This window comes from Grampus griseus (genome assembly GCF_964374135.1).
Source record: "Grampus griseus genome assembly, chromosome: 3".
Lineage (NCBI taxonomy): Eukaryota > Metazoa > Chordata > Mammalia > Artiodactyla > Delphinidae > Grampus > Grampus griseus.
Window position 1 is genome coordinate 52035746 of NC_139019.1, and position 26146 is coordinate 52061891.

The 26146-nt window shown below is 34.7% G+C and overlaps 1 protein-coding gene across 8 annotated transcripts in view; it reads left to right on the forward strand.

The window, feature by feature from the left end:
- ERBIN (erbb2 interacting protein) overlaps nucleotides 1-26146 on the forward strand; it is a 109783-nt gene that overhangs the window by 54958 nt on the left and 28679 nt on the right. For all 8 annotated transcript variants that reach the window (XM_082650641.1, XM_082650643.1, XM_082650645.1 and 5 more), the window contains exons 5-15: nucleotides 2888-2966; nucleotides 4442-4531; nucleotides 6607-6663; nucleotides 10572-10635; nucleotides 12612-12686; nucleotides 14949-15093; nucleotides 16402-16474; nucleotides 16776-16905; nucleotides 17222-17337; nucleotides 18834-18903; nucleotides 23877-23976. In XM_082650641.1, the coding sequence (XP_082506767.1) occupies nucleotides 2888-2966; nucleotides 4442-4531; nucleotides 6607-6663; nucleotides 10572-10635; nucleotides 12612-12686; nucleotides 14949-15093; nucleotides 16402-16474; nucleotides 16776-16905; nucleotides 17222-17337; nucleotides 18834-18903; nucleotides 23877-23976 (999 nt within the window). The remainder of the gene's footprint in view (nucleotides 1-2887; nucleotides 2967-4441; nucleotides 4532-6606; nucleotides 6664-10571; nucleotides 10636-12611; nucleotides 12687-14948; nucleotides 15094-16401; nucleotides 16475-16775; nucleotides 16906-17221; nucleotides 17338-18833; nucleotides 18904-23876; nucleotides 23977-26146) is intronic.

Consider the following 26146-nt stretch of genomic DNA (forward strand, 5'->3'; position numbering starts at 1 on the left):
CACTATACTGTACACCTAAAACTTGCATAATGTTGTGAATCAGCTGTACTTCAATTTAAATAGATCATTAAACACGTGAAAATGTGTTCAGCATCTCTAGGAAATATCAGGAAAATATCTAGTTTTAATTAATATTTCTATTATTTCTGGTGAGGTTCAACCCCTTATACTAGCAAAAAGTAAAGACATTATCAAATGTCAACAAGAATATAAATAGGTACTGTAGTATGAAAATTGATATTACCACCCTGGAAAAGAATTTAGACGTTATCTAGTGATACTGATAACTATGTGCCATGTCCTATTCCAGTAGTGAACAAGAGAGGCAAAGATTCTCCCCTCACAGAGCATGTACTCTTAGTGGTGCCTGATAAGCAAACTTCTAAAGATAGGTAAATATATGTTAATCTGCTTTACATTGTCCCATGTATCCCTGGGTTTTCATATATTTTTTTCCCCTCTATGTTTCAGAATGGCTGTTTTCTGTTGCCATGTCTTCCTGTCTCTCTGACATGTTCTCCTACAGTGACTAATCTTTTAATCCTGTCCTTTGGATTTTTCATTCACATATTGTATTTATCATTTGTAAAGTTTCTATTTCTTACATTTAATCTTTTCCTCTCCATTTTGTTCATTTTTTTCCTTTAAGTACAATAGCTGTTTTAAAGTCCTTTTTTTGTTAATCTTGTTATCTAAGTAGAGAGAATAATACAATAAACCTGATGTGCCTACCAACCAGCTTCAAAATTTATCAGTATGTTATAGTTTCATTTATACCTCCTATTTTGCCACCTCTGATTGTTTTAAGGCAAATAAGACAACCTCTTTCATGTATAAATATGTTAAGATGAAACTCTCTATTATCTCACTTAAAAAAGAGAACCAGCTGACAGTAATTCCTTAATATCATTAGATATCCATCAATGTTAACATTTTCTGATTTGAAGCTTTACATGAACTCTGTAAGTTCCAGCAAAAGTTCCTTAAACTAAAATTGAAAAAAAAAAAAAAGAATCATCTTGAAACTGTTAGGGAAATTGAATTTTAATAAAACAACAATGATAAAACCTTTCCTTAAGGATCATTAAGCCCAGATTTTTTAAATTGAAATTTTTATTGAGATAATTGTAGATTCACATGCAGTTTTAAGAAACATTACAGAGTGGTACTCTTGTATTTGTCACCTAGTTTCCCCCAGTGGTAATGTTTGCAGTTATTATAGAACAGTAATAATATTGACATTAATACAGCCCCCCAGTCTTACTCAGATTTTTCGCGCGTGTGTGTGTGTGTGTGTGTGTGTGTGTGTGTGTGTGTGTGTGAAGTAGATTTGAATATTTACCACGGTCAGTTCTCTTTGATCTCCTCTTACCTGGGTAGTTGTTCAGTTTTTCTTTGTCTTTATCTTTTTAGACGCGGAGAGTTTTGAAGATTACTGGCCAGGTGTATAGGATTTCCCTTAATTTGGATTTGTTTGATGTTTGCTTATGATTCAATTCAGGTTGGGTGTTTGGGGCAGGAACACAACAGTAGATGCTGCACCCCTTGTCAGTGTGTGTCTTAAGATTAGTTGCCCCATGATGATGCTGTTAACTGCTGATGCTAACTTTGAAACAGTTTAAGTGGTGCGTATGAGATTTCTTCACTTTTTCCCCCTCTTAAAATTAATAAGTATTTTGGGGAGAGAAACTTTGAGACTATATAAATGTATACTGTTTTTCTTCATTCTTTAACCCACTAATTTTAGCATCCATTGATGAGTTTTGACTGATCAGTTATTACTGTAATATTTGCCAGTTGATGATTTTGTATCATTCATTTTTCATGATCTGAAATTCTGTACTTGGGCACTGTAGTAAACTTGCTTAGAATCATACATCAGTGAAGTTGAAAGAGCCTTAAATGATCCTTTAGTGTCAGCCCCTTTGATATACATGTTATGTTAGTGGAGGAATGAGTCTTATAACACAGAATTTTTTGAATATTTTTAAAAGTTACTAATTCGCACTCCTAGTCTAGATTAGAACAGTACTACTTAAAGTTTCTCTATGGATTATTGCTAGTTCACAAATTATTGTTGCTATATTTTTGCTAAGATAAGTTGAAGAGATAAGATTAAGTGCTAAGAAACTTCTACCATAATTTGACTTGTCACATTTGTGTTGTATTTTACAGAAGTATTGGTGTACAACTGCGTCAGGCATATCCACTGGCATATCTGATACATATTTTCTACCTCTTCTATCTTCAGCTTTGCTTTCAGCTTTGTTGTCCTGTATGTATTAGGGACCAGCTCAATCTGGAGCCCAGCAATTAAGAAGTAATGCCTCTTTTATACACACTACTATATAAAAAATAGATAACCAATAAGAACCTACTGTATAGCACAGGGAACTCTTCTTAATACTCTGTAATGACCTATATGGGAAAAGAATCTAAAAAAGAGTAGATATATGTATAACTGACTTATTTTACTGTACAGCAGAAACTGACACAACATGTAAATCAACTATACTCCAATAAAAAATTTTAAAAAATTAATGCATCTTTTTATGTGAAAAAACAAAGAATGCTTAATTGTTTTGAATTTTGTGTCCTTAATACCACATAGAGAAGGCACTGATTTTCAGAAGAGCTGGGAGAAGGAAAGGAAGGCAGAACTAAACAAGATAATTAGCAGTAGTCATAAAGAGGCAAAAGAGCGAAGAGAAATTGTTGTGCAGATGGTTCTGTTCGTTTGACGTTGGTGTTGTCAATTTATCAAGAATCTGCTCAGTTGGTAAATTTTGAATCTGAAAAGTGTACATTAATTATTAATATTATTATGATTTTTTCCTTTGTAATAGATTCTTTTCACTTGATCATTGATTATTTGTTCATTTTCTAGGAATACAGGAGTTTCCAGAAAATATAAAAAATTGTAAAGTTTTGACAATTGTGGAGGCCAGTGTAAATCCTATTTCCAAGTGAGTTCTTCTCTGTTGACTTAAAAGTTACCTTTGTGAATAAAGCAAGTATGATATAGTAGAATATTACTTTCTACATTTTAATGAACAGTTAATACCAATCTGAAATCTGCACAAAATTTTAGTTAGATTAAAAAGGAGCCTTTTAATTACTCTTTCTAACTCCATATATTACAGAGGTAAATTTGACGTCCATACAGATAAGGCAAGTGCTTTTCCCCAAGTCTCACAGATAGTGAATGTCAGAAATGAGACTAGAATCCAGGTCTCCTAGCTCAATGTTACTTGAACAATATAAAAATGTCTTCACCTGCAAATCCAATGTATGTGGCACACTCAAACTTTTGAAAAGAAAGAAACCGAAGGGTCAAAAAGGTAAAAACAACAAAAAAAGGGAAAAGCCATGTGATTGGTTGTACTATATACCAGAGGTCACATATATTCTTTTATGATGGTAATGGCTTTAAGCAGAATGCTTTCTTAGCACCAAAGCTGTTAAATTTTGCAAAAATGGAATGATGAAGCAAAAGGTGAATAGTGTGAAGCATAGCTTAGTATAGCTAAGTTGAAAGTTGAAACCAGCTTTCACATATTACAGTATTGTATTTAACGAGTTTTTCCAAACATAGGCAAACATGTAAAGGAAAACATGTAAAGATGATGTTTTACCTTCATCTGAAAATTTTGCTGTAGCATCAAGTTCTAGATTTGTAATTTCTTTTGTAAGCCAGAGGAAATAAAAGTAAAGCTACTTACAGGCTCTTATATGATCTTAAATGTCATTCAGCTTTTAATGTTATTTCTTTCCATTTGGTCATTATAAAATTATACAATCTTTCTTTGATTTTTTAGGGACCAAATATTGAAATTGAAAATAATCTAAACCAGTGTTTCTCAAATAGGGACTGTTTTGCTCTTATGGCTATTTGGTAAATTCTAGAGACATTTTTTGGTTTTCACAACTTGTGGTGGTGGACAGTGCTGCTGGCTTCTAGTGGGTCAGAGGCTAGGGTTGCTGTTAAACATTCTACAATGCAGAAGACAGCCTCCTGACAACACAGAATTATCCAGCCCCAAAAGTCAATACTGTCAAAGTTTAGAATTCTTTGTCTAGTCCTTTGGATTGGTGTTAGATAAGGTGAATTTCAAGAGTGTCTGCTGATATATCATAGTCATGGCCTGAATACATTTCTGTGTGTTGTGGCTCATTCATAGTTGACTGTTATGTGCAGATTTTATCTTATTGAGACAAATATTGCCTCACTTCCTTTTAAAAAATGATGAAGGTGTAAACATTGAAACAGGTAAGTTATTATAAAAAGCAAATCTCAATTTGAGGATCACTCATAAAAGTGAAGAGGTGACTGTTATCTGTTAAGAACATGTGTTGGTTAGACAGTTTTTTAGACAGATTTTAATAAGAAACTAAAATTCTGTATATGAATTAAATTTAAATTCTGGTTTATTTTACATAGGCTTCCTGATGGATTTTCTCAGCTGTTAAACCTAACCCAGTTATATCTGAATGACGCTTTCCTTGAGTTCTTGCCAGCTAATTTTGGCAGGTAAGTTACAGTTTCTTCTAAAACCTTCTCTTGTTAGCTCTTGTAAAGTTTACAAAACTACAGGTTGCTTTAGTAATACTATTAATTACAGTTTCATAGGCTCTTCTTTTGTAATTATTTCCAAGCATTGTAGTTTTTATAGTTTCTTTAGAACTTGTTATTTTGTCTTGGAATTTATTTTCCCAAGTAGAAATAAGCAGTGAAAATTTAAAAGAAAAATGTAATTTAACACTTGGTTTTAAAGTATGTAAAAATAGGGAGTTTATTTAAATCGGGATAATTTTTGCATATTTGAGATAGAATGCACTTAGCACTTACACATTTTTTAAAATGATCTAATTATTGGTTTATCTGTCTTCACTGGAATCAAAGTTCTGGAGAAAAGAAAAATGTGTTTCTGGGGTCCACCCCATTGCTCCCTGCTTGAACTTAGACCGATTCTTGTCATACTGTAGTCCCTGAGTAATTTTTCTAGTGGAAAAATGAATCAGTAAGTGAACAATAGGTATCAAATTATTATTGTGTTTAGATTAATTGCTAGAGAAAATGCTATCCAAATACATGTTAATATGGTAGTCATCTTTTTGTCTTGAAGACAAATACCATATGATCTCACTTGTATGTGAAATCTTAAAAAAAACCACCAAAACCCCAAGCTCATAGATACCAGAGAAAAGATTGGTGGTTGCCAGAGGTGAGGGGGCGGGGGTGGGCAAAATGGGTGAAGGTGGTCAAAAGGTACAAACTTCCAGTTATAAAATAAATAAATCATGGGGATGTAATGTATAGCATGGTGACTGTAGTTAACCATATTGTATTGTGTGGTATTTGAAAGTTTCTAAGAGAATAGATCTTAAAAGTTCTCATCTCAAGAAAAAAAAAATTTTGTAACTGTGTATAGTGACAGATGTTAACTAGACTTTTTGTGGTGACCATTTCACAATACAGTTGACCCTGGAACAATGCATGGATTAGGGGTGCTGATCTTCCACACAGTCAAAAATCCACATATAACTTATAGTTGGCCCTCCATATCTGTAGTTCCTTAGTATCCAAGGTTCCAAATCCACAGATTGAACCAACCACAGATCGTGTGGTACCATAGTATTTACTGTTGAAAAAAATCTGTGTATAAGTGGATTCGCACAGTTCAAACCCATGTTCTTCAAGGGTCAGCTATGGGCTGGCTTTAGCTCAAGCGGTTACTCTGTCCCATTGGACTTCTGATGCCTATGTTGTTCAAGGGTCAACTGTACATACAAATATCGAATCATTATGTTGTACACCTGAAACTAACAATGTTGTTTGTCAATTGTATTTCAAAAAAGAAAAAAGAATTCTGTCCTATGGGAACCACATTATAGTGCTTTATATATTTACATACATACACATATGTATGTATGTATGTACACACATATATGTATATACACAAATGTATATGTATGTGTATACATATATGCATGTCGTGTACTTGTCAGATTTCTGTATCTGGATCACTTTTTAAAATTGAAATGTATTTGACATGTAACACTGTGTAAGTTTAAAGTGTACAGCCTGCTGACTTCATACGTTGTATGTTGTAATATGATTGCTGTTGTAGCATTAGTGAGCACCTCTGGACCAGTTCATCTGCTCATTTATCCTCTAATTTTATTGGAATGTGCGTCACTGAAGTGCCAGAGGATTTTCTCCTTTTCCATGTCCCCTTGTGTTTCTTTATTTTTCTCTCTCAGAGCTCAACCCTAGAGTTAAATTATTGTTCTCTAATCTACTAATGACTAATAATCTGGGGAGGTTTTTTCAGAAAAATGCATGAAATTCGTTAGGATGGATATTGGGGCAGTTATTTTGTGCTTTGGATATGTCAAGAAGTGTTTATCCCCCCCACCATTAATTCTGAGGAGCAAAAATAGTCTTTTCTTCCTTTATATTTCTGTGTAATTTTTAATACAATATTCTGCACGTTGTAATTACACAATAAATATTGGTTGCTTTAAAATTTTAGAGGATTGCATTAATTTGTTAAATTCTTTATCTTTGTTATACATGCTTGATTTATTTTATTTGTTTTGCAGATTAACTAAACTTCAGATATTAGAACTTAGAGAAAACCAGTTGAAAATGTTGCCAAAGTAAGTAAACGTGCTATCCTTTGTGAAATTTAGTTTAGAATTTTAAATTCTTAAATCCTTAGAGAAATATTAACTTTTTAATATCTAGCATGTGAGTGCAAATTATTTTAAAAGACTGACATTTGTGGTCTTTGTATATTAATTAGTGGTGTTCAATATAAAAATCTGTATATCTGTTGGTATTTAGTAGTGATTTCATAGCTCTCTGGAACTCAGTCTTGTGTGACAAAAGTCAGAATAATAAGTATGTAAAGCCCACCTGAGTCCCAAATTAAGATCCCCGTTTCTATACTAGAGCTCTTACATAGTACTCATTAGAGAGACTCATAAGGTCTTCATGTAAAGTCTGGTAACTCTTTTTAAGTTTTCAGAACTTGTTTGGTTTTAGTCTGTTGTAAATTGGAAATGGGATGGAGGGCCCCCTACTGGTAAGCTAACATCAAGAGGAGATGGCAGTCCAAGAGCAAATAAGATAAAACTAAAACAGATATACAAACTCAAAATGCACTGGTCTATGTCCATTTATTGAAGAAACGTCTTAAAACACCCTGATTCACTGGTCCATTTTTACAGTTTAAGTAATGGCAAACTACAGACTGGTTAAATCTGTCCCAGAGACTACTTTTTGTAAATAATTTCACCAGAACCACATTCATTCATTTACATATTGTCTGTGGCTGCTTTTGCTCTACAGTGGTAGAGTCAAGTAGTTGTGACAGAGACTTTATGCAAAGCCTAAAATATCTGACCCTTACAGAAAACTTCTCAGACTCCTGTTGTAGTTTATTTGTCAAGAGTTGTCACCTCTTAATAGAAGCATCTTCAGTTCTCCAGGAGTTAGTTGTTCTGTTTACTCAACTTCTGTAGCATCTTACTTATATCTGTTATGACATTTACTACATTAGCCTAATTTTTAAAATACATTTTACTCTTATCTTACCTGGCCAGCATATTCCCACTGGCACATGTACTTGGTCCTTCCTCCTCCCCACCCCCACCCCCACCCCCCATGAATGTAAGGCTTTGAGGGCAAGGAGCATATCTGGTTTTGATTCCCAAAAGACTGGATTGCTTAGAATTTATGGTAATGGTTGTGAGTATAAAGTGGGAATTATCCATATTGAAATTCAAAAAGGTTTAAATTTTTACAGATTTGGTATTGGCATTGATGACTCCTTAGCTCAGAACTTGACTGCTAAGAGATTTGAATAAACAAGGTGTAAATTGTTTACTGAAACATCTAAGCCTACAATTAATATGGTGTCTCTGATATCATAGGTAATTCACTTATTTTAACTCCTTCTATTTTAAGTCTTTATTTAACTTCAGATTGGGCTCTCTCAGTGTATTTGCAAATATAATTCTTTACTGCTTTCTTTTTAAGACATGATTAAAATATTTGAGGCCTCACAAACTGTAAAGAGGCCACAGTTTTACGTGTTAGGAAAGTCATGTGCATTCAGGTTATATGAGTGGACCTTTTTATGATCCAAGATTAGAACAGTGGGAAAGCTGTTTTAAATACGCAGTTAAATGAAATTTAATACCGTCTTAATACTGGAGAGCACAGTACAAAGAACACAAAGAATGTATATTTTTCCTCTGAGACAGAAGAGAAGGTAAAAATGAGTTAAATACAAAGGAATTTTAGAGACAAACAGTATGAAATTTGAGGGATATTGTTTTTACTTTCTCCATGAAGTAGGAAGCTGGATCTTAAATGAATAGATGTAAAAATGAAATGAAAAGGTGAAATTTTGTGTCTTAGATTTTTCAGGTGTATGAGTAGGACCAGAGTTGCCAGTGTTAGCTACAGCAAGTTGTGATGGAGATGCTTTTAGAATTTAACAATGTATTTCCTCTTTTTTATTACATATCTGTGTCATTCACATTTTCCTAAATCAGTTTTAAAACTTAAATTTCTAACGATATTGTTTGTAATTGAATTTTCTAGTGCACTGCTTTTCTTTTTTTTTTTTTTTTTTTTTTGCGGTACACAGGCCTCTCAGTGTTGTGGCCTCTCCCGTTGCGGAGCACAGGCTCCGGACGCGCAGACTCAGCGGCCATGGCTCACGGGCCTAGCCGCTCCGCGGCATGTGGGATCTTCCCGGACCGGGGTACGAACCCGTGTCCCCTGCATCAGCAGGCGGACTCTCAACCACTGTGCCACCAGGGAAGCCTTGCACTGCTTTTCTTTTTGTACCCTTTTTAAAAAATAAGTTACCCTTGTTGATATAAAGTGTTTAATTGCTGCATGTGAATTTTCTGTTATCTTGTCATTATAAGAATACTGAATTAAGAAAAATAAGACCATGTTTTCGTCTTTCAATCTTACCCCCTCCTCACAGCCCTCTTTACCTTTCTCAAACGTCGACCTGGTATAGTATTATGGACATAGAAGTTAGTATCTAATCTTTCTTGAGAAAGATCCTGGAAACACCTTTTTGCTTTGTTACAAAGCAAATTGGAACTAATTTACAGGTTTTCAGGACAAAGACAGATGTGAGTAAGGGAGGTAGAATTATAGTACCTCGTAGAACCTGAGAATAGGCACTCAGTAAATCAGAGTTAAATAAAGCAGCTTTGAGAAAAATTGGTGTTGGGAGATGAATTAAATTAGTGTTGATAGAATGGCATATTTTAAATGGAAGGGTTAGGGAAAATTAGCTTTCTCTAATGGTAGGTCAGTAACATAATTACATTACAATTATGATATGTATTCTTATTTTTTTTCACTAAAAAGCCAGATAAATTTAATCAAGTTTTATTTTACTTATTATTACTAATTTGTTGAATTTCAAGAGAAGATAAAAATAATCTGTGTTCTTGTGTCATAATTTAAGGAGTCTGTTGGTTTTTAATGGTGTTAATTTCCTAATTAACATACTGATATATTGATAATATGATGATTGTATTTTGCCATACTTTTGCCATATCCTAAAAAAAATTTAATGTGTTCCTATGGAGTTCCCTGGTGGTCTAGTGGTTAGGATTCAGTGCTTTCACTGCTGTGGCCCAGGTTCAATCCCTGGTTGGGGAACTCCTGCAAGCCATGCGGCACTGCCAAAAAAAATTTAAAAATTAAAAATGAGAAAAAAAAAATTAATGTAGTTCCTTATCTGGGTAGCTGGTAGCACCTCAACCTATTAAATAATAGGTTTTTCTAAAAATAATATGTGTTTGAATTAATTAGAAATTAGTTTAGTTTAAAAAGTGCCTTCATTGAAGGAGCTATAAAAATACAACTTAGTTTATTTCATCATGAAATCAGTTTGTACATTCTTCAAGTTTCTGTAGTTGCAGAGATATGTTGGTATTAAGTTGGAAGTTAAAAATGGTATATTGTAGTTTAATTTAAAATAAATGCAGTCTACGAATTATATTTGTGATTCATGTAAAACTTTATTTTGATTTGTATTGAATTTAATTTGAAAATATGGGGAACAATGTAATATTTACTGTTCTTGGAATTTTGAATGTTAATTTTCAGTTAATTATCTTAAAGTTTTACAAATATATCACCAGTCTTGAAAAATGGTAATTCATATGAAGCTGCCAAACAATCTAATCATTAGTTAATTTATACTATCTGAAAATTTATTTTGTGGAAAAAATGGAAAATCAGTTACTCATATTCTGGACTGGGGGTTTAAATTTACTGCAATTACTTCTTAAGAATAGAAATAACCTGATGAGAAGGCAAAATTAGAGAATAATTGATAACTTATTTCATTTTATTTAGAAATTAAATATGACTTTTTTTCTTAGAAAATTTTTATTTTATCAACATTTGAAAGCTTGTATGTTATTAGATAATACATAAGAATATTTTACACTATAAATTTTAAAAGATTCCATGTAATTGATATTTTTGTGTACTTAATTCTTTATTAATCCATTGTGCATAGAACCATGAATAGACTGACCCAGCTGGAAAGACTGGATTTGGGAAGTAATGAATTCACAGAAGTGGTAAGTTCTCACCAACCTCACTATCCATAAGTCTTCATTTGATCAAGAGCAAAATATGAAAATTAATGTGTTTATTTCTCTGCATTTGTAAAGTATAAAATTGGGTAAAGATACACACATATTTTAGGGAGACAAGATATGAAAATTTTTAACAGGGAAAATTAAACAGATAACATCTGAAAGGAGTGAGGGTAAAAATGTAAAATTAATGAGAAACCCATAGAAAAGGTATTGAAAAGTTTTTAGGCACAAGAAGTAGAAACTTTGAAAGATTATAAGGGAAAAAGTTTCATCAGACTAGAATGCATCAGGAAAAGTACTTGTGAGTCAAAAATAACTCCATGGGAGTATTGCTTAGGAATTTACTCAGTGATAAAGTACTTCTCTATAATTTTACTTAATAGCTAAAAGGAAAACATTGAGTGAAACAACTATTATTTTTGAGTTGATAATGAGACCTCAGGATCGTGTTTTTGCTTTGTATGCAAAGGAGTATGATGCTAAATCAAAAAGGAAAGAAGTATGTAAGCAGTTTTTTGTCTTCAGTCATTGCTCCAAGAGAACTCAGAAAAATAAGCTAGATATTCTTTTGAAGAGGAATTCATTAACAATATCATCATCATTAAAATTTTTACGTTATGTTTACAAGCTTGTTTTTTTAAATTGCTGTTAAGTTACAAATGATAGTCTTAAGAACAAGAATTTCTCAGCACCACCAGCTGCATGATTGCCCTTTGGATACTGTATTGTACATTTGCTCACTAAATAGACAGCTTTTCAGCTGAAGTCACTGGAGGAGCATGGTGGTTTTGGGTATCACATGTTTTTTTCTAAAATATGCTATTTTATATTCTTTATTATATTTTAATTGAAGCTGGTATATGATGACTTTTACTCTGTGTTGTAGAAGTTTTTACTCCTTGTGAAAAAATGAATATTCTTTGCTTCCTAAATTATCTAACTGTTGTACATTTTCTCAATATTTGTCTTATATGTGTTAATCTATTTCCATATTAACTATTTGAAAATTCTAAATTATTGTTTATTTTATGAATCAGAGCATCATACAGAATCATTAATTTTTGTACCATTTCCATCTTCCAACATTACACATTTAAAAAAAAATTACTGTTAGAATTGTAACAGGTAAAGCACAGAAAGAGATTTCTTTTAATACAATTTAAACCTAGAATTCTTACCTATACTTAATGTTAACAGTAAATCTGAATGACATGCCTTTTATGTATTACTCATGTTATTATGGTGATTAGATATGATGACACTCCATGCCATCATACTGTCAATGATTGGACACAGGTTTGTGGGATGACAGAAATATCTTCAAATGATGCATTCAGAAGAGCCTCCAAGGGTGAATACCTAAGAGCAAATTTTGCCTGAATGCCAGAGTCTACTACATCTTTTTAATTTTTTGGTCCTCAACGTCATGTTATGAACAGTATTCTACCATGTAATTGCAGGAAGCTGAAAATAACACAATACACTTATCATATGATTATGCCTTGGTTTACTTACCTTTCGCTTATTATTGGACTTTTAGGATATATATTGCCTTATTTTTTCCTCCCTCTAGGTCATCAGAGAATATCTTTTTTTTTTTTTTTAAGAGTCCCTAAAAGTCTACATCTTTTTACAGATAATGATTTAGAGTATCTTTTTATTGTATTCTTGAAAGTAATGGGTCTTGTTTTATTTATTAATTGTATAAATACTTGAGCCTGTTATGTAATCAAAAGCTTAAAGGAGTTTTCTGTAATCTGTTATGGAATATCTATTGAGTAATATTTGTGTAATAGCTATAATGTAGTGGAAAGACTTGAGTCTTGGCTCTGCTTTTTTTTCCCCTCATTTTTTAAAGTGAAACTTATCATTAGAAATTCCCAGGGGAGCTTCTTTTGCCAAATAAATATATTCAAGTAAATTAATATATTTCCCCCTCCCCCCAATCTAAATAGCCTGAAGTACTTGAGCAGCTAAGTGGATTGAAAGAATTTTGGATGGATGGTAATAGACTGACTTTTATTCCAGGGGTACGTATATCAAATTTTAAAGACTTTCCTTATTGCTGTCTATCCTTTGCATTTTTATGAATTATACATTTTCAAATAAGTTTTAATTAGTTTAAAAATGATTACTTAATTCTCAATACTGTTAGATAGAAACAAATTACATTTTTTAAAATTGTCAACACGTTCCTTTTTTTTTTTTTTTTACAATGTTGTATTAGTTTCAGGTGTATAGTAAAGTGAGTCAGTTAGACCTATATGTATATCCACTCTTTTTTAGATTCTTTTCCCATATAGGTCATTACAGAGCATTGAATAGAGTTCCCGGTGCTAATCAGTAGGTCCTTATATGATATTTGTCTTTCTCTGTCTGACTTAGTTCACTGAGTGTGACAATCTCTAGGTCCATCCATGTTGCTGCAAATGCCATTGTTTCATTCTTTTTTATGGCTGAGTAATATTCCATTGTATGTATGTACCACATTTTCTTTATCCATTCCTCTGTTGATGGACATTTAGGTTGCTTCCATGTCTTGGCTATTGTAAATAGTGCCGCAGTGAACATTGGGGTACACGTATCTTTTTTTCTATAAATTTATTTATTTGGCTGCGTTGGGTCTTTGCTGCTGCACGCATGCTTTCTCTAGCTGTGGCAAGTGGAGGCGACTCTTTGTTGTGGTGTGTGGGCTTCTCATTGCAGTGACTTCTCTTGTTGCAGAGCACAGGCTCTAGGCACGCGGGCTCCAGTACTTGTGGCACGTGGGCTCTAGAGCACAGGCTCAGTAGTTGCGGCGCATGGGCTTAGTTACTGTGCGGCATGTGGGATCTTCCCGGACCAGGGCTCAAACCCATGTCCCCTGCATTGGCAGGCGGGTTCTTAACCACTGCGCCACCAGGGAAATCCCCATGTATCTTTTTGAATTATGGTTTTCTCTGGATATATGCCCAGGAGTGGGATTGCTGGACCTATACCATATTTATAGAGCTAAATATGGTAGTTCTATATTTAGTTTTTTAAGCAACCTCCATACTGTTCTCCATAATGGTTGTACCAATTTACATTCCCACCAACAGTGTAGGAGGGTTCCCTTTTCTCCACACCCTCTCCAGCATATATTGTTTATAGATATTTTGATGATGGCCATTCTGACCGGTTTTGTAGAATCAAAACCGGTTTTGTAGAAATGGCTTTGTACAATCAAAATTGTAGTTTTGATTTGCATTTCTCTAATAATTAGTGATGTTGAGCATCTTTTCATGTGCTTTTTGGTCATTTGTATGTCTTTTTTGGAGAAATGTCCATTTAGATCTTCCGCCCTTTTTTTGATTGGGTTTGTCAAACACATTCTTGATTAAAATTTTAAAATTTCTGTAATAATTTTTGTAAAACACAGTTGACCCATGAACAACTCAGGGGTTGGGGGCACTGACCCTCTGTGCAGTCAAAAATCTGTGTATAGGGCTTCCCTGGTGGCACAGTGGTTGAGGGTCCGCCTGCCGATGCAGGGGACACGGGTTCGTGCCCCGGTCTGGGAAGATCCCACATGCCGCGGAGTGGCTGGGCCCGTGCGCCATGGCCGCTGAGCCTGCGCGTCCGGAGCCTGTGCTCCGCAATGGGAGAGGCCACGGCAGTGAGAGGCCCGCGTACCGCAAAAAAAAAATCCGTGTATAACTTATAGTCAGCCCTCCCTATCCAAGATTCCTTCATTGTTATGGGGTTCCTCTTCTGGATCTGCGGTTGTACATCCACAGATTGAACCAACCACAAATAGTATGGTACTGTAGTATTTACTGTTGAAAAACATCCATGTGTAAATAGATTTGTGAAGTTCAAACCTGTGTTGTTAAGGGTCAACTGTCACTCTCTTTTAATGCCATGGAGTGTGTCCTTCCTAGCGGTTGCAGTTGACTTTATATCTTATTTCATTTTGCCCAGGGAATTGTTGAAGTAAGCTATTTTCCATGTAGTTTCTTAGCAGCTGACATTGTGTTCATTCTCAGAACTAAAGCCATACGAATCCCCATATTTGCTCTTCCCCTTTCAAATGATGGGCAGCTAAGTTCCCAAAGAAAAGTATATGTCTGTTGTCACTCTGCTGGGCTAACATTAGTAGGAGCTCTTAGCTTTATTACTGAATACTTTACTAATAGCATTAAAAAAAATTATGAATCCTTTCATATAAATACTTAATTTTAAATTATAACTTGGCATTAGATTTATTATCTAAACTTTTCACCACTTACTGTTGATGGAGTCATTAGATTTCCTTTTTTTTTTACTTACAGTTTATCGGTAGCTTGAAACAGCTCACATATTTGGATGTTTCTAAAAATAATATTGAAATGGTTGAAGAAGGAATTTCAGCATGTGAAAACCTTCAAGACCTCCTATTATCAAGCAATTCACTTCAACAACTGCCTGAGACTGTTGGTTTGTATTGCTCTCTAAATCATGTAATTAATGTTTGCTAATATAAAATATGAGAAACTTAATGCCATTGTTTGATTCAGACCTTCCATATATCAAATTTTATTTGTTATGAGATAGTTTTACTGTTCTCTGAAGTCATAGATCTTATTTGAATTTTTTTCTGATGCGATCAGTTATACAGTTTACTCTTTCGTTGACATTACTGTTTTTCTTTACTTTAAGGAAATGTCATTTTTATCACTGCAATAAAGTTTAAATTCTTTAAAAGAGTTTAATTTACCCAAATTTGGTTTAACTCTTGATCGTGGCCATTATCTAGTAACTTTTTTCAATCTTAACTACATTTTAGACTCACAAGAAGACAGCCAGATAAGCAAAATCCTACGAAAATCTATGCAGTTAACCCTTGAACAACGATGGTTAGGGGGCCAACCCTCTGCGCAGTGGGAAAATCTCATATAATGTATAGTTGCACCTTTGTATCTGCATTCATTTCCTCCCTATCCATGGTTCTGCATCCATGTGTTCAACCAACTGTGGGTCATGTAGTACTGTAGTATTTACTATTGAAAAAAATCTGCATGTAAGTGGATCCGTGCACTTTAAACCTGTGTTGTTCAAGGGTCAACTGTGTTTGTGTAATTGTGTGTCTGATGATGCATCAAGGAAATTGAATTATCTTAAAGAACCAAAAACTTAAATCTTGGCATCTTCATGTTGTTTAAATATAAAAATCAGAATTATTTTAACATATTTTTCAATTGAATTACATAACTGTTTTAGCTCAGGTTTCATTTTGCAAGCTCTACCATAATTTATTCAACACTTTTAATTTTAAATTAAACTCCGTTTTTATTGTTTTAGTATTTAGTATATGTACAATATGTAAAATAGTTTGTTATACACTTAAGAAAACTATGGTCATAGTACCACTTCTTTAATCCATTGATACCATAAGTTTGTATTGTGTATCTTCACTGTGCCATCACGGCATTGTTTTAAGGAGCATGGCTACCACAGTTAGCAAAGGGAGACAAAAAGTACATACTTTTATGAAGCTTACATTTTAGTGAGGGTTAAATCGATAAATACACACTACTGTTAAGAGGTAGTATGTATGTGAAAATTGTAAATACAGGGTGAGGGAATAGAGAATTGGTGGGGTTGGGGTGGTATCTTTTTTAGATATGTTGGTTTTTAAAAGTTCTTTATGATTCATGTCAAATGTAATATGTGCTCACATTGACTGTTGGTTGACTTGATTCTAGTTCAAGATGGAAAATTGTATATTATTTCTTCCCTCAATAGGTTCATTGAAGAATGTAACAACTCTTAAAATAGATGAAAATCAGTTAATGTATCTGCCAGACTCTATAGGAGGGTAAGATTTTTGTGTATTAATAGAACTAGAAGATTTTTCTTTCGGTTCAGCATGCCATATATTGTTTTCAGATAATTGTTAACACCTAAAGGAGATTCCAAAAACATTTAAATAAGCAGTTGGTGGCAGGTTGGGTTTATTTATAATGAAGACAGGCTGATTTTTTTATAGGTGAACTGTAGTGGAAGTAGATTTTCTCTACGTTTGTTAAAGTCAAGTTCAAATAGTCATATGTTCTTAAGTTTTGAATGATATACAGGAAATCTTTTGTTAAAATATGTGCTTTCTCTTTTAATTAAAGGTTAGTGTCAATAGAAGAACTGGATTGTAGCTTCAATGAACTTGAAGCTTTGCCTTCATCTATTGGGCAGCTTACTAATATAAGAACGTTTGCTGCAGATCATAATTACTTACAACAGTTACCCCCAGAGGTACTGTATTTAAAATTTATTTTGAATTTTTGTATTTCTAATTATTAATTATAGCTATCCAGTGTGGTTTTCTTTATTTTCAGAAATAATTTTGTAACTAAGTTATTTATTTTCTGAATAATAATTAGCTATATTGATTTTCAAGAGATACCTAAATACTTTTCTTCATACATGGAAGTTAATAATTGAAAAGGAAAAATATAATTTCTTTTATAAATGAGAAGAGTATTTTTTATAACTTTTGAAAATGATACTTTACTTAATGTCTGTTAAGCAGTAGGCGAAGTTTTGATCCACAAGTCTGTTTCTCTTTCAGATTGGAAGCTGGAAAAATATAACTGTGCTGTTTCTCCATTCCAATAAACTTGAGACACTTCCAGAGGAAATGGGTGATATGCAAAAATTAAAAGTCATTAATTTGAGTGACAATAGGTTTGTAACAATGTAATTCATCATTTGGTTTGTAGAAGACATCTATTGGATGAAATTAAAATTTCATTATATGTGTTAGAAAATCTAATGCATGTTTTTCTTTTCATATATATTTTTGGTTTTTTGTGTAGAATTTTCATTTGAAAGAATGATTTAATTTTACCTGATGTTAATTATCGTACTGTGGTTATTTGTCACAGTTCATTTTATGTTGACCTTAGCTATATAGTCTTAATTATCTCCTTATAGTAGCCATTTTTATTTCTAAAGTCAGATCTTCACTTAATACTGCTGTTGAACAAAGCAGCTTTTACTCTAATCTGCTCCTTGTATTAATCTGGGCAAAGGTGTGATTAGACACCCACTCAAATAATTTTGGACAACACAGCCAAGGTATAGAGCAAAATAGATCACAAACTGGAACAGTGTTTAAGTTAACAGATTGTCCATAATTTTTTCTGATGTAAAGATACTAATAGTGATAAAAGAACATTGTAACGGCATTTTTACATTTTGCTTTTGTAGTATCTTACAAAGTATTCAGAACAGCCCTATAAAATAATAAATGGGTATTCCCATTTTATGGAGGAGAAAATTAAGACTCAGATTTAAGGTGATTCACATAGCTTGTAAGATAGAGCTTTAATGTAAACTCAGTTTTCTGACTAGTTAGGGTATTTAGACTGTTCCATTTTATTTAAGAAGAACTACTGTCCCTGCCCCTCCTTTTAAATTATTAATTATAGCTATCCAGTGTGGTTGAAAATTAAATCATTAAAATTAAATCCCTTTTAAAATTAAATCCTTGTTTCAGCCCATACTTTGTCCCCTAAAACTAGATCCCTAAGTTCCAGCACCCTAGGTTTCTAGAGACCTAGATGCCCTAGGTTCCTTGAAAGTTAGGCATAGAATAGATAGGCATAAGACAGAAGGTTTAAGTAGGGTGCTGTTCCAATTTAGCATTCTACTGAGTATTGCTATTACTTTGTTTTTACTCATTATAGTGTTAAAATAGTCTTCTTGAGTATGAAAGTGCTGGGTCACAATGAAATAAAAAGAGTGCAGTATTTATAACAAGCTCTTACTCAGAGTGGTTCCTATAACAGTTTGTTCTCTGTAAAGGCAAGTAAAACATCCAAAGCAATTTTATGAGATATTGTTTAATTTGTCCTTGCCTTTGCAGTAAGGTAGGGATAGTTGCTAGTTTTTCTTGGCAGATAATTTTTTTTGAGGTTATTAGATTATCCATTTCTTCCCCCAGTAAAATTGATTCAATTGAAGAATTATATTTTTAAAATTAATTCTTATAAAACTGAATAGTATTTTGTCTTATATCCTGTTCAAAGACCTATACTGGGTTTTCTTCTGAATTAAATGTTTTTCTCCTATTTTCATATGCAATAATATAACATTGTTTAGAAGACCATTAGATCTAGCTCTCATTTTAACATTTCTCATTTTTAAAGTTTAATTTTTGTTTGTATTTTTTCCCACAGATTAAAAAATTTGCCCTTTAGCTTTACAAAGCTACAGCAATTGACTGCTATGTGGCTCTCAGATAATCAGGTAGACATTCTGATTTTGTAAATTGATAGAATTCCAGTTATTCTATATGATTATGCATTCTAATTTACTTAGGATTATTTAACAGCAGTTCTAATCTGGTACACATGTAAAGACACATGTATAAGGAAAATACTGGAAAATACTTAGATACAGATAATTTTTTGTGAAATATGTGTAGATTCATGAACGGTAAGTCCTTTGGGGCTTATCTAACTTCTGTATCTGTAAAAAGATAGATTAGGACAGACTTCTCCCTAACTTTTTAACATTTTTATAGAGACTCTCTGTGGCTTATATCTGTATAAATTTGATTGTTATGCTTCTAATCAAGCACTTTGACAAACCTTGAAGAAGTATTTCTAAGGAATTTAGACTTGTTCCTTGGACTTCCCTTTGACAAATTTATTGAAAGCTTACAGCTCTGGGAGCTGGAGTTATACTGATGAAGCAAATAGAATCTTCTTACATTCTCATTGAGTTTACATTCTCATGGGAGACAAATAAGTAACTACATAATAATGTTTCAGAACTACAGAGAAAAATAAAGTTTGATAGGCATTGGAACAACCCTGCTATTGGAACCCTGATAGCAGGGTTGGAGTAAACATCCTATTTTAGATAGAGTGATTTAGGAAGTATCTGTCTGAAGAAGGGAACAGTAAAGCAGATTCTCAAATGAAATTAAGAGTGAGCCATGCTGGGACTTCCCTCATGGCGCTGAGGTTAAGAATCTGCCTGCCAATGCAGGGGGACACGGGTTTGAGCCCTGATCCAGGAAGATCCCACATGCTGTGGAGCAACTAAGCCCGTGCACCACAACTACTGAGCAACTAAGCCCATGCGCTCTAGAGCCCGTGAGCCACAACTACTGAGCCCACGTGCCTAGAGCCCGTGCTCTGCAACAAAGAGAAGCCACCGCAATGAGAAGCCTGCACACCGCAACGAAGAGTAGTCCCCGCTCATCACAGCTAGAGAAAGCCCACGTGCAGCAACGAAGACCCAACGCAGCCAAAAATAAATAAATAAATTTATTTAAAAAATAAAATAACTTACAGCTCCTTTCAAAAAAAAAAAGAGTAATAGGATTAAAGAAAGGGGAAGAGTGTTCTGGTTAGAAGGAATATCATGAGCCTAAGCACTTATTAGTGAAGCAGTGTAGTATATTCAGTACCTCTACAAGTGGTTTTATAACTAGAACATAACTTGTGAGATGGAAGAGTGGGATGTGAGGCCACAGAGGTGGACACAGATCAGGTCATGGAGGATCACATATGCCATACAAAGGAACTCACATTATATTTCAAGGATGGCAAATAGATTTTTTTAATCTTGCATGTCAACTTTGATAAATTATGATTTTTTTAATGGATTCTAAGGTCATATTCAGGCTCAGTGGAAAATTGTTGTGATTAGGGTGACTAATTTATTGTCTATTTTAGGATACTTGTTAGTGAAAGGGGCCTCTTTGATAAGTGTCAGAATAGCAGGTGTAAAATGGGAATGTCCCAGGCAACCTGGATGTTTGGTCATTATTGTCATGGTCAATTATTCATATATGTTATCAGTTTAAGAGAAGTGGTCCTGGGATTACATGTCAACCCTACTACAGGAGATAAGAAAGCTGTGTAACATATGAGCAGGCAAGTGGCATGATCAGACTGATACATTAGAAAGGCTTTGCAGGCTGCATCATGAAAGATGGATTTAGCAGGAGGTGGTGCCAAGCGGGAAGGCCAGAGAAGACCTATTGGAGGGCATTGCCATACTCAAGGCAACAGAAAGTGTTGGCTGAAGTAGAGTAATGATAACAGGGCCCAGGAAAATACTGTCTATTTAGGGCATAACTTAAAAGGTCACATCAGTGGAACATGTGAGGAATGCATGTATGTGAGAAGAAAGTAAAAGCAAAGATGAGCCTCAGAGATGTGGCTTGAGTGACTAGGTGGATATTGTTACCATAACCAAGATAGAGAACCACAAGAGAATGAAATCTGTTTATGGGAAGATGTGAAGTTCTGGTTAGGTTTATTGAGTTTGAAGTACCTTTGGTGTATCCAGGTAGGCACGCATAGAACAGTTCAGGTGGCCTTGGACCACCCCCATCCCCACCCGCACCCACACCCATCGCCTTGTTTTAGGCTGTGGTTTCTGTGCTCTTGGTTTTTCCACTTTTTAAATTTTTAACCTCCAGGGGTTCTCAAAATTGCTCCTGAAGGCATGATTTTTCCCCAGTACTATTATAGATATATTCCTTTCATTTGTAAAATGTATTTAAAAGACTTGTAGCATGAGATGTGTGTTCAGTCCATCATCTTAATCACTTTTTCTTGAAAGTGGTTTCATAGCTTTTTATTATTTTGTCATAAGGGGTTATTGTCAGATTATATTTTTATATGTTAGGGATGGATTAATCCTGAGGAATACTAACATTTAAGTGGCAGGCGGGTTAATAGGCTTAGAAAGAGTGGCCATACCTCTATGGCTGCTCTTTACAAGGAAAACTATATGATGGTGTTTTTACGTTAAGGGTGAAGCAGCTGGCCTAAAGGAAGGAGTTGCAACAGGATAAATGCCAATGAGAAGTTCATTCAAATGAAGTCTGAAAAATATCCATTATATTTTGGCAAGTTATACCTATCTTGCCAACTTATCTTGACTATAGCTAATGCAGTTTTAGAAGTATATGTCAAATACCAGATTGAAGTAGTTTAAGGAATAAATAAATGAGAGAATGGAGACATATGAATGTTGATTAGTCTTTTAAGAAGATTGGATAAGAAAGAACAGGAGTGGAACATAAATTGGTAGCTAGGCACAAGATAAGAGCATGTTTATAGGTTGTTGGAAGGAGGCTCTATGGAGAATGAGATTAAGGATATTAGAGAGTGATGGATAACTGGAATGGAAGCTGATGGAATCAAAAGCTCTGGCAGGGATTCTTAACGTTCTTGAAGGGATCCTGGGTATGAAGTTTGTGAGAGGGAGGGCTAATAATCTACATGGTAAAACTCTTAGAATGTCGCAGTTTCCAAACTCTTAGCAGTTCTTTTTTTTTTGCAGTACGCGGGCCTCTCACTGTTGTGGCCTCTCCCGTTGCGGAGCACAGGCTCCGGACGCGCAGGCTCTGCGGCCATGGCTCACGGGCCCAGCCGCTCCGCGGCATGTGGGTTCTTCCCAGACCGGGGCACAAACCCGTGTCCCCTGCATCAGCAGGCGGACTCTCAACCACTGCGCCACCAGGGAAGCCCCATTCTTTTTTTTTTTTTTTTTTTTAAAAACATAGAATTTACCATTCTTTTTTTAATTAATTAATTTATTTATTTATTTAATTTTTTAAAAATTTATTTATTTATTTTGGCCGTGCCGCATGGCATGCAGGATCATAGTTCCCCAACTATCCCTGGATCCAGGTTCCAGGGATCGAACCTGGAGCCCTAACCACTGGACTGCCAGGGAATTCCCCTTCCCAGATAATTTTTGTTTTTTTTAACTTTTATATTTACCTATGTAGTTATATTTAGTGATGTTCTTTTTTTTTTCTTTTTTTTTTTTGGCTATGCCGCGTGACTTGCAGGATCTCAGTTCCCCGACTAGAGATTGAACCCAGGCCATGGCAGTGAAAGCCCGGCATCCTAACCACTAGGCCACCAGGGAACTCCCTCCCAGATTATTGTGTCTATCTAAGTAGACTTCTTTCCTCGTTCCAACCCACTCTTCATCTACTGAGAAATCACTGGGCTAAAAGTATGGCTATGTCATCTACATTTTATATCTGTGGAATCACCCATTACTGTGGAAAGATTTGGCATAAAAGAGTCAGAAATAGTTGGATACTATCAGGAGGTCAGTGGATATTAGGAAAGGAGCTAGAATGGTTGGGGCAGGGTTTGATCTCCCTCAAAAGAAGAGGTGTTTATAATTGAGAGAGGAGTAATGATCTCATAGCATTTGTAAACACTAACTCTACCACCTGAACTAGAGTTTAATGAGGTGTGGGAGAAGAAGCAACCTGTATCTGAGAAGGCTTCAGGGAAGTGCTGTCCTTGGGAAAGGAGTAGATCTACCATTTTCATTATCTGAGGAGGTCAAGGAAAGTTTTCAGTGAAGATGTTTGAGATGCAGGGCAGTATCTCTACTGTAGAAGAAGGATAGGGGCACAGAGAAAATGTTTGAATGGGAGTAAGATTATAGGATGGCATTAACTAGCTGCACGGTTTTCACAAGAGTAAGTCCAAAGAATTAATTGATAGGTTGGCAGGTGAGGGGAGGATTTGGTAGGTCCTGCTTGTCTGGAGTTAGCCGAGGCTTGGATTGGTAGCATGTTAGGTCAGTAGGCTGGCAAAAAAGTATGAGTTATATTAAGAAGTAAATTGAAAACAATAACCAGTTAGGAAAAGAGTCGTAAGGAAAAATGAGGTCCAAAATAATTGGGTTTTCTAGTTCTGCCACTTAGTAACTTGTATCTTTAATGGAGAAAGGAGACACAGGGCAGAAAAGAGGTTACAACTTAGTGTTTAAGTACTCTGTTTTCAGCTAAAATAAACCTGCAGATAACTAGACTAAACCTTCTAAATCATTTCTACAAAAGCATCTTCCCAAAGGGGAATACTAGAAGGGGCAAAATAATATAAAATGGAAAGGCTTAGTTTTTGGCGTTATTAAAATCACTATGATAAGTAATTATTGGACTCTGGATGTACTTAATATATGAGAACTTTTAAAACTGTATTGGTGATCAGTGATAATTGCAATACAGTATGAGTTTGCTTTGTATTAAAAGCTAAATTTTATTTTTTAGATTTGTATATTGTTTCAAATCTTAAAGTTTTATTATGTATGTTAAAAACATTTTTGGGGGTAACCTACACATTGATACTTTATAGAAAAAATGGTGAGTACTTATTCAGAGGTATTGCTGGATATGTATTTGCGTTAGGATTATTGAAAACTAAACATTTATTTTCTTTCCCTAGTCCAAACCCCTGATACCTCTTCAAAAAGAGACTGATTCAGAGACCCAGAAAATGGTGCTTACTAACTACATGTTCCCTCAGCAGCCAAGGACTGAGGATGGTAGGAATTTAAGAATCTCTTTTCTTTTAAAAAATAAATACAAATTACAGCAAAGGTGTAAAGTGAATTTTAAGTCTCAAAGACTTTTACTAATTTGAAGAAAATTTGGAGAATTGGTTAATGAAGTTCTCTGAAAATGGGAAAAAGAGGCAATATCTCAGCATTATAGATAGTTGAATTTAGAAGTATGTGTATACCATATGTTTCCTTAAATGACTCCTTTGATTTTGTTAGATGCATTTTAGTGTGGGAGAGGCTTCAACAGGAAAGTATAAGTTTATAATATTCTGAGTCCTTTTAGAGTTCATGTGTTTTTTAAAGTATTTCACTATGGGTATTATAAGGAGAGCACTGTAAGTAGTATACTTATAATACTGAATCAGAAACTACATTTGGTATGGTCAGGCAGGTGAATTTCCTTTCAACTGCAAGAAAAGCTTTTTCCTTTATCACAGTGTCTCTAAGAAATAGATGAGTCAGAAAACAATGTCCTTGAGGCGGAATTTTTTAATACTTCGAGAGTAGATGCTTCACATTTAGTTCATTCCATTTTTATTACCACCTATGTGCTAGGCATTGTGTTAGATCTAAGTTTTTGGTCTTTGTTGTTGTTCTTAGCCGTGCCACATGGCATGTGGGATCTTAGCTCCCCGACCAGGGATCAAACCTGCGCCCCCTGCATTGGGAGCGTGGAGTCTTAACCACTGGACTGCCAGGGAAGTCTCAGATCTGAGTATTTAAGATCTTAAATCCTTGCTTTCAAGAAGCTTATGATGTAAGAAGGGGATAATGATGAATAAATTTGAAAGAAAGGCATGGTATCTTGAGCCTAGTTAGAAGAATCAGTCTTAAACAGGAAAAAGGCGAAGTATGGATCCACCTAACAATAAATTTATAACTGAGGGAAACAAGGTATCAGGGAGCAATATCAGTCTGAGAGTTTTCATTGCATTTATTTTCTCAGTGAAGTCAAAGAGAAAATTGCCTCTAAAGACTGGGGGAAGGGCATTTGAGGGAAGTGGTAGTGATTTGGAGTGGCAGAGCAGACTGACTTAGAATAAATAGAATTCCTGAGCAGCATTGAAGATGGAGCAAGGAAGAGGGAATACCATAAATTTGCAGTGGTTCTAAGCAACAAGGTTATGTCATTTTTCTCTGGTTAAATTCCAGGGCAAAGAAGGTAGGTGATTGAAGTACCACGTTACAGACTTATTGCATAGGTATGAAAAGGGGGCAAGAAAGGTGAGAATGGTGCAAATAATATATCATGAAATCTAAGGTGAATAGAGAAGGAAATAAAACCTAGAGTGCTTTTACAGGAAGAAAAAGAAATGAGGTTAAGGAACTTGATGTTTACCAGCAATAATAAGGAAGTGAATGATTTAGAAGGACAAGTGTAGTGGTCAGGGAGGTGGAAAAGTATTACAGAAGCTAAGGTCTTGAGTATTACCGTGATTGTGAATCACATGGGTGAAATGCAGATGGACATTGGAATTGAGGGCATCGAGGAATTTTGAAATTATAGGGTTGAGGTGGGTTCATCGCACATTTTCATCATTCAGGATTTTGGCAGGTCGTAGGTAGAGAGAAACACTTTAGGCAAATACTAGAGTCCTCAATGAATATGCCAGTGTGATCAGATCTAGTGGCATCTGAAATGCAGAAAAAGTGATGTTACTACCTGATGCCCTGAATCGCAAAAGATGTGAGATTTACACTAAAGGGTAGAAAGTGTAGGTGATCAGAAGTTGACAGGAGTGAGAGGCATGGTAAAAGTTTCCTTTGGGGTTCTGAAAAAATTCTGGTGTAAAATTGCTTTGATGTAATCTAAAACTCAGAGATTTCTGGGCTAGGCTGGTGGAGTCTTAACCCCCATCCCCACCCCCAGTACATAATGAACAGTATTGGTATTTGGAAGATTATTTCCGAATGCCAAACCTTGAATGAAATAATTTATATATTACCATGTTACTTTTTGTAGGGAACTGAGGGAACTGCACAAAATCACATATCTATAGTGTTTTAATTGTTAGATTCTCTTCAGGAATCCTTCTGGTAACAAAAAAGCCTGAGGTGGGAGGAGAAATCTTCTCGATCCTGGAAATAGACTTTGTTGGAAACTGTTGACTCTGCTTGCCTTTCCAAGTATACCACAAAAAGTATGTCAATA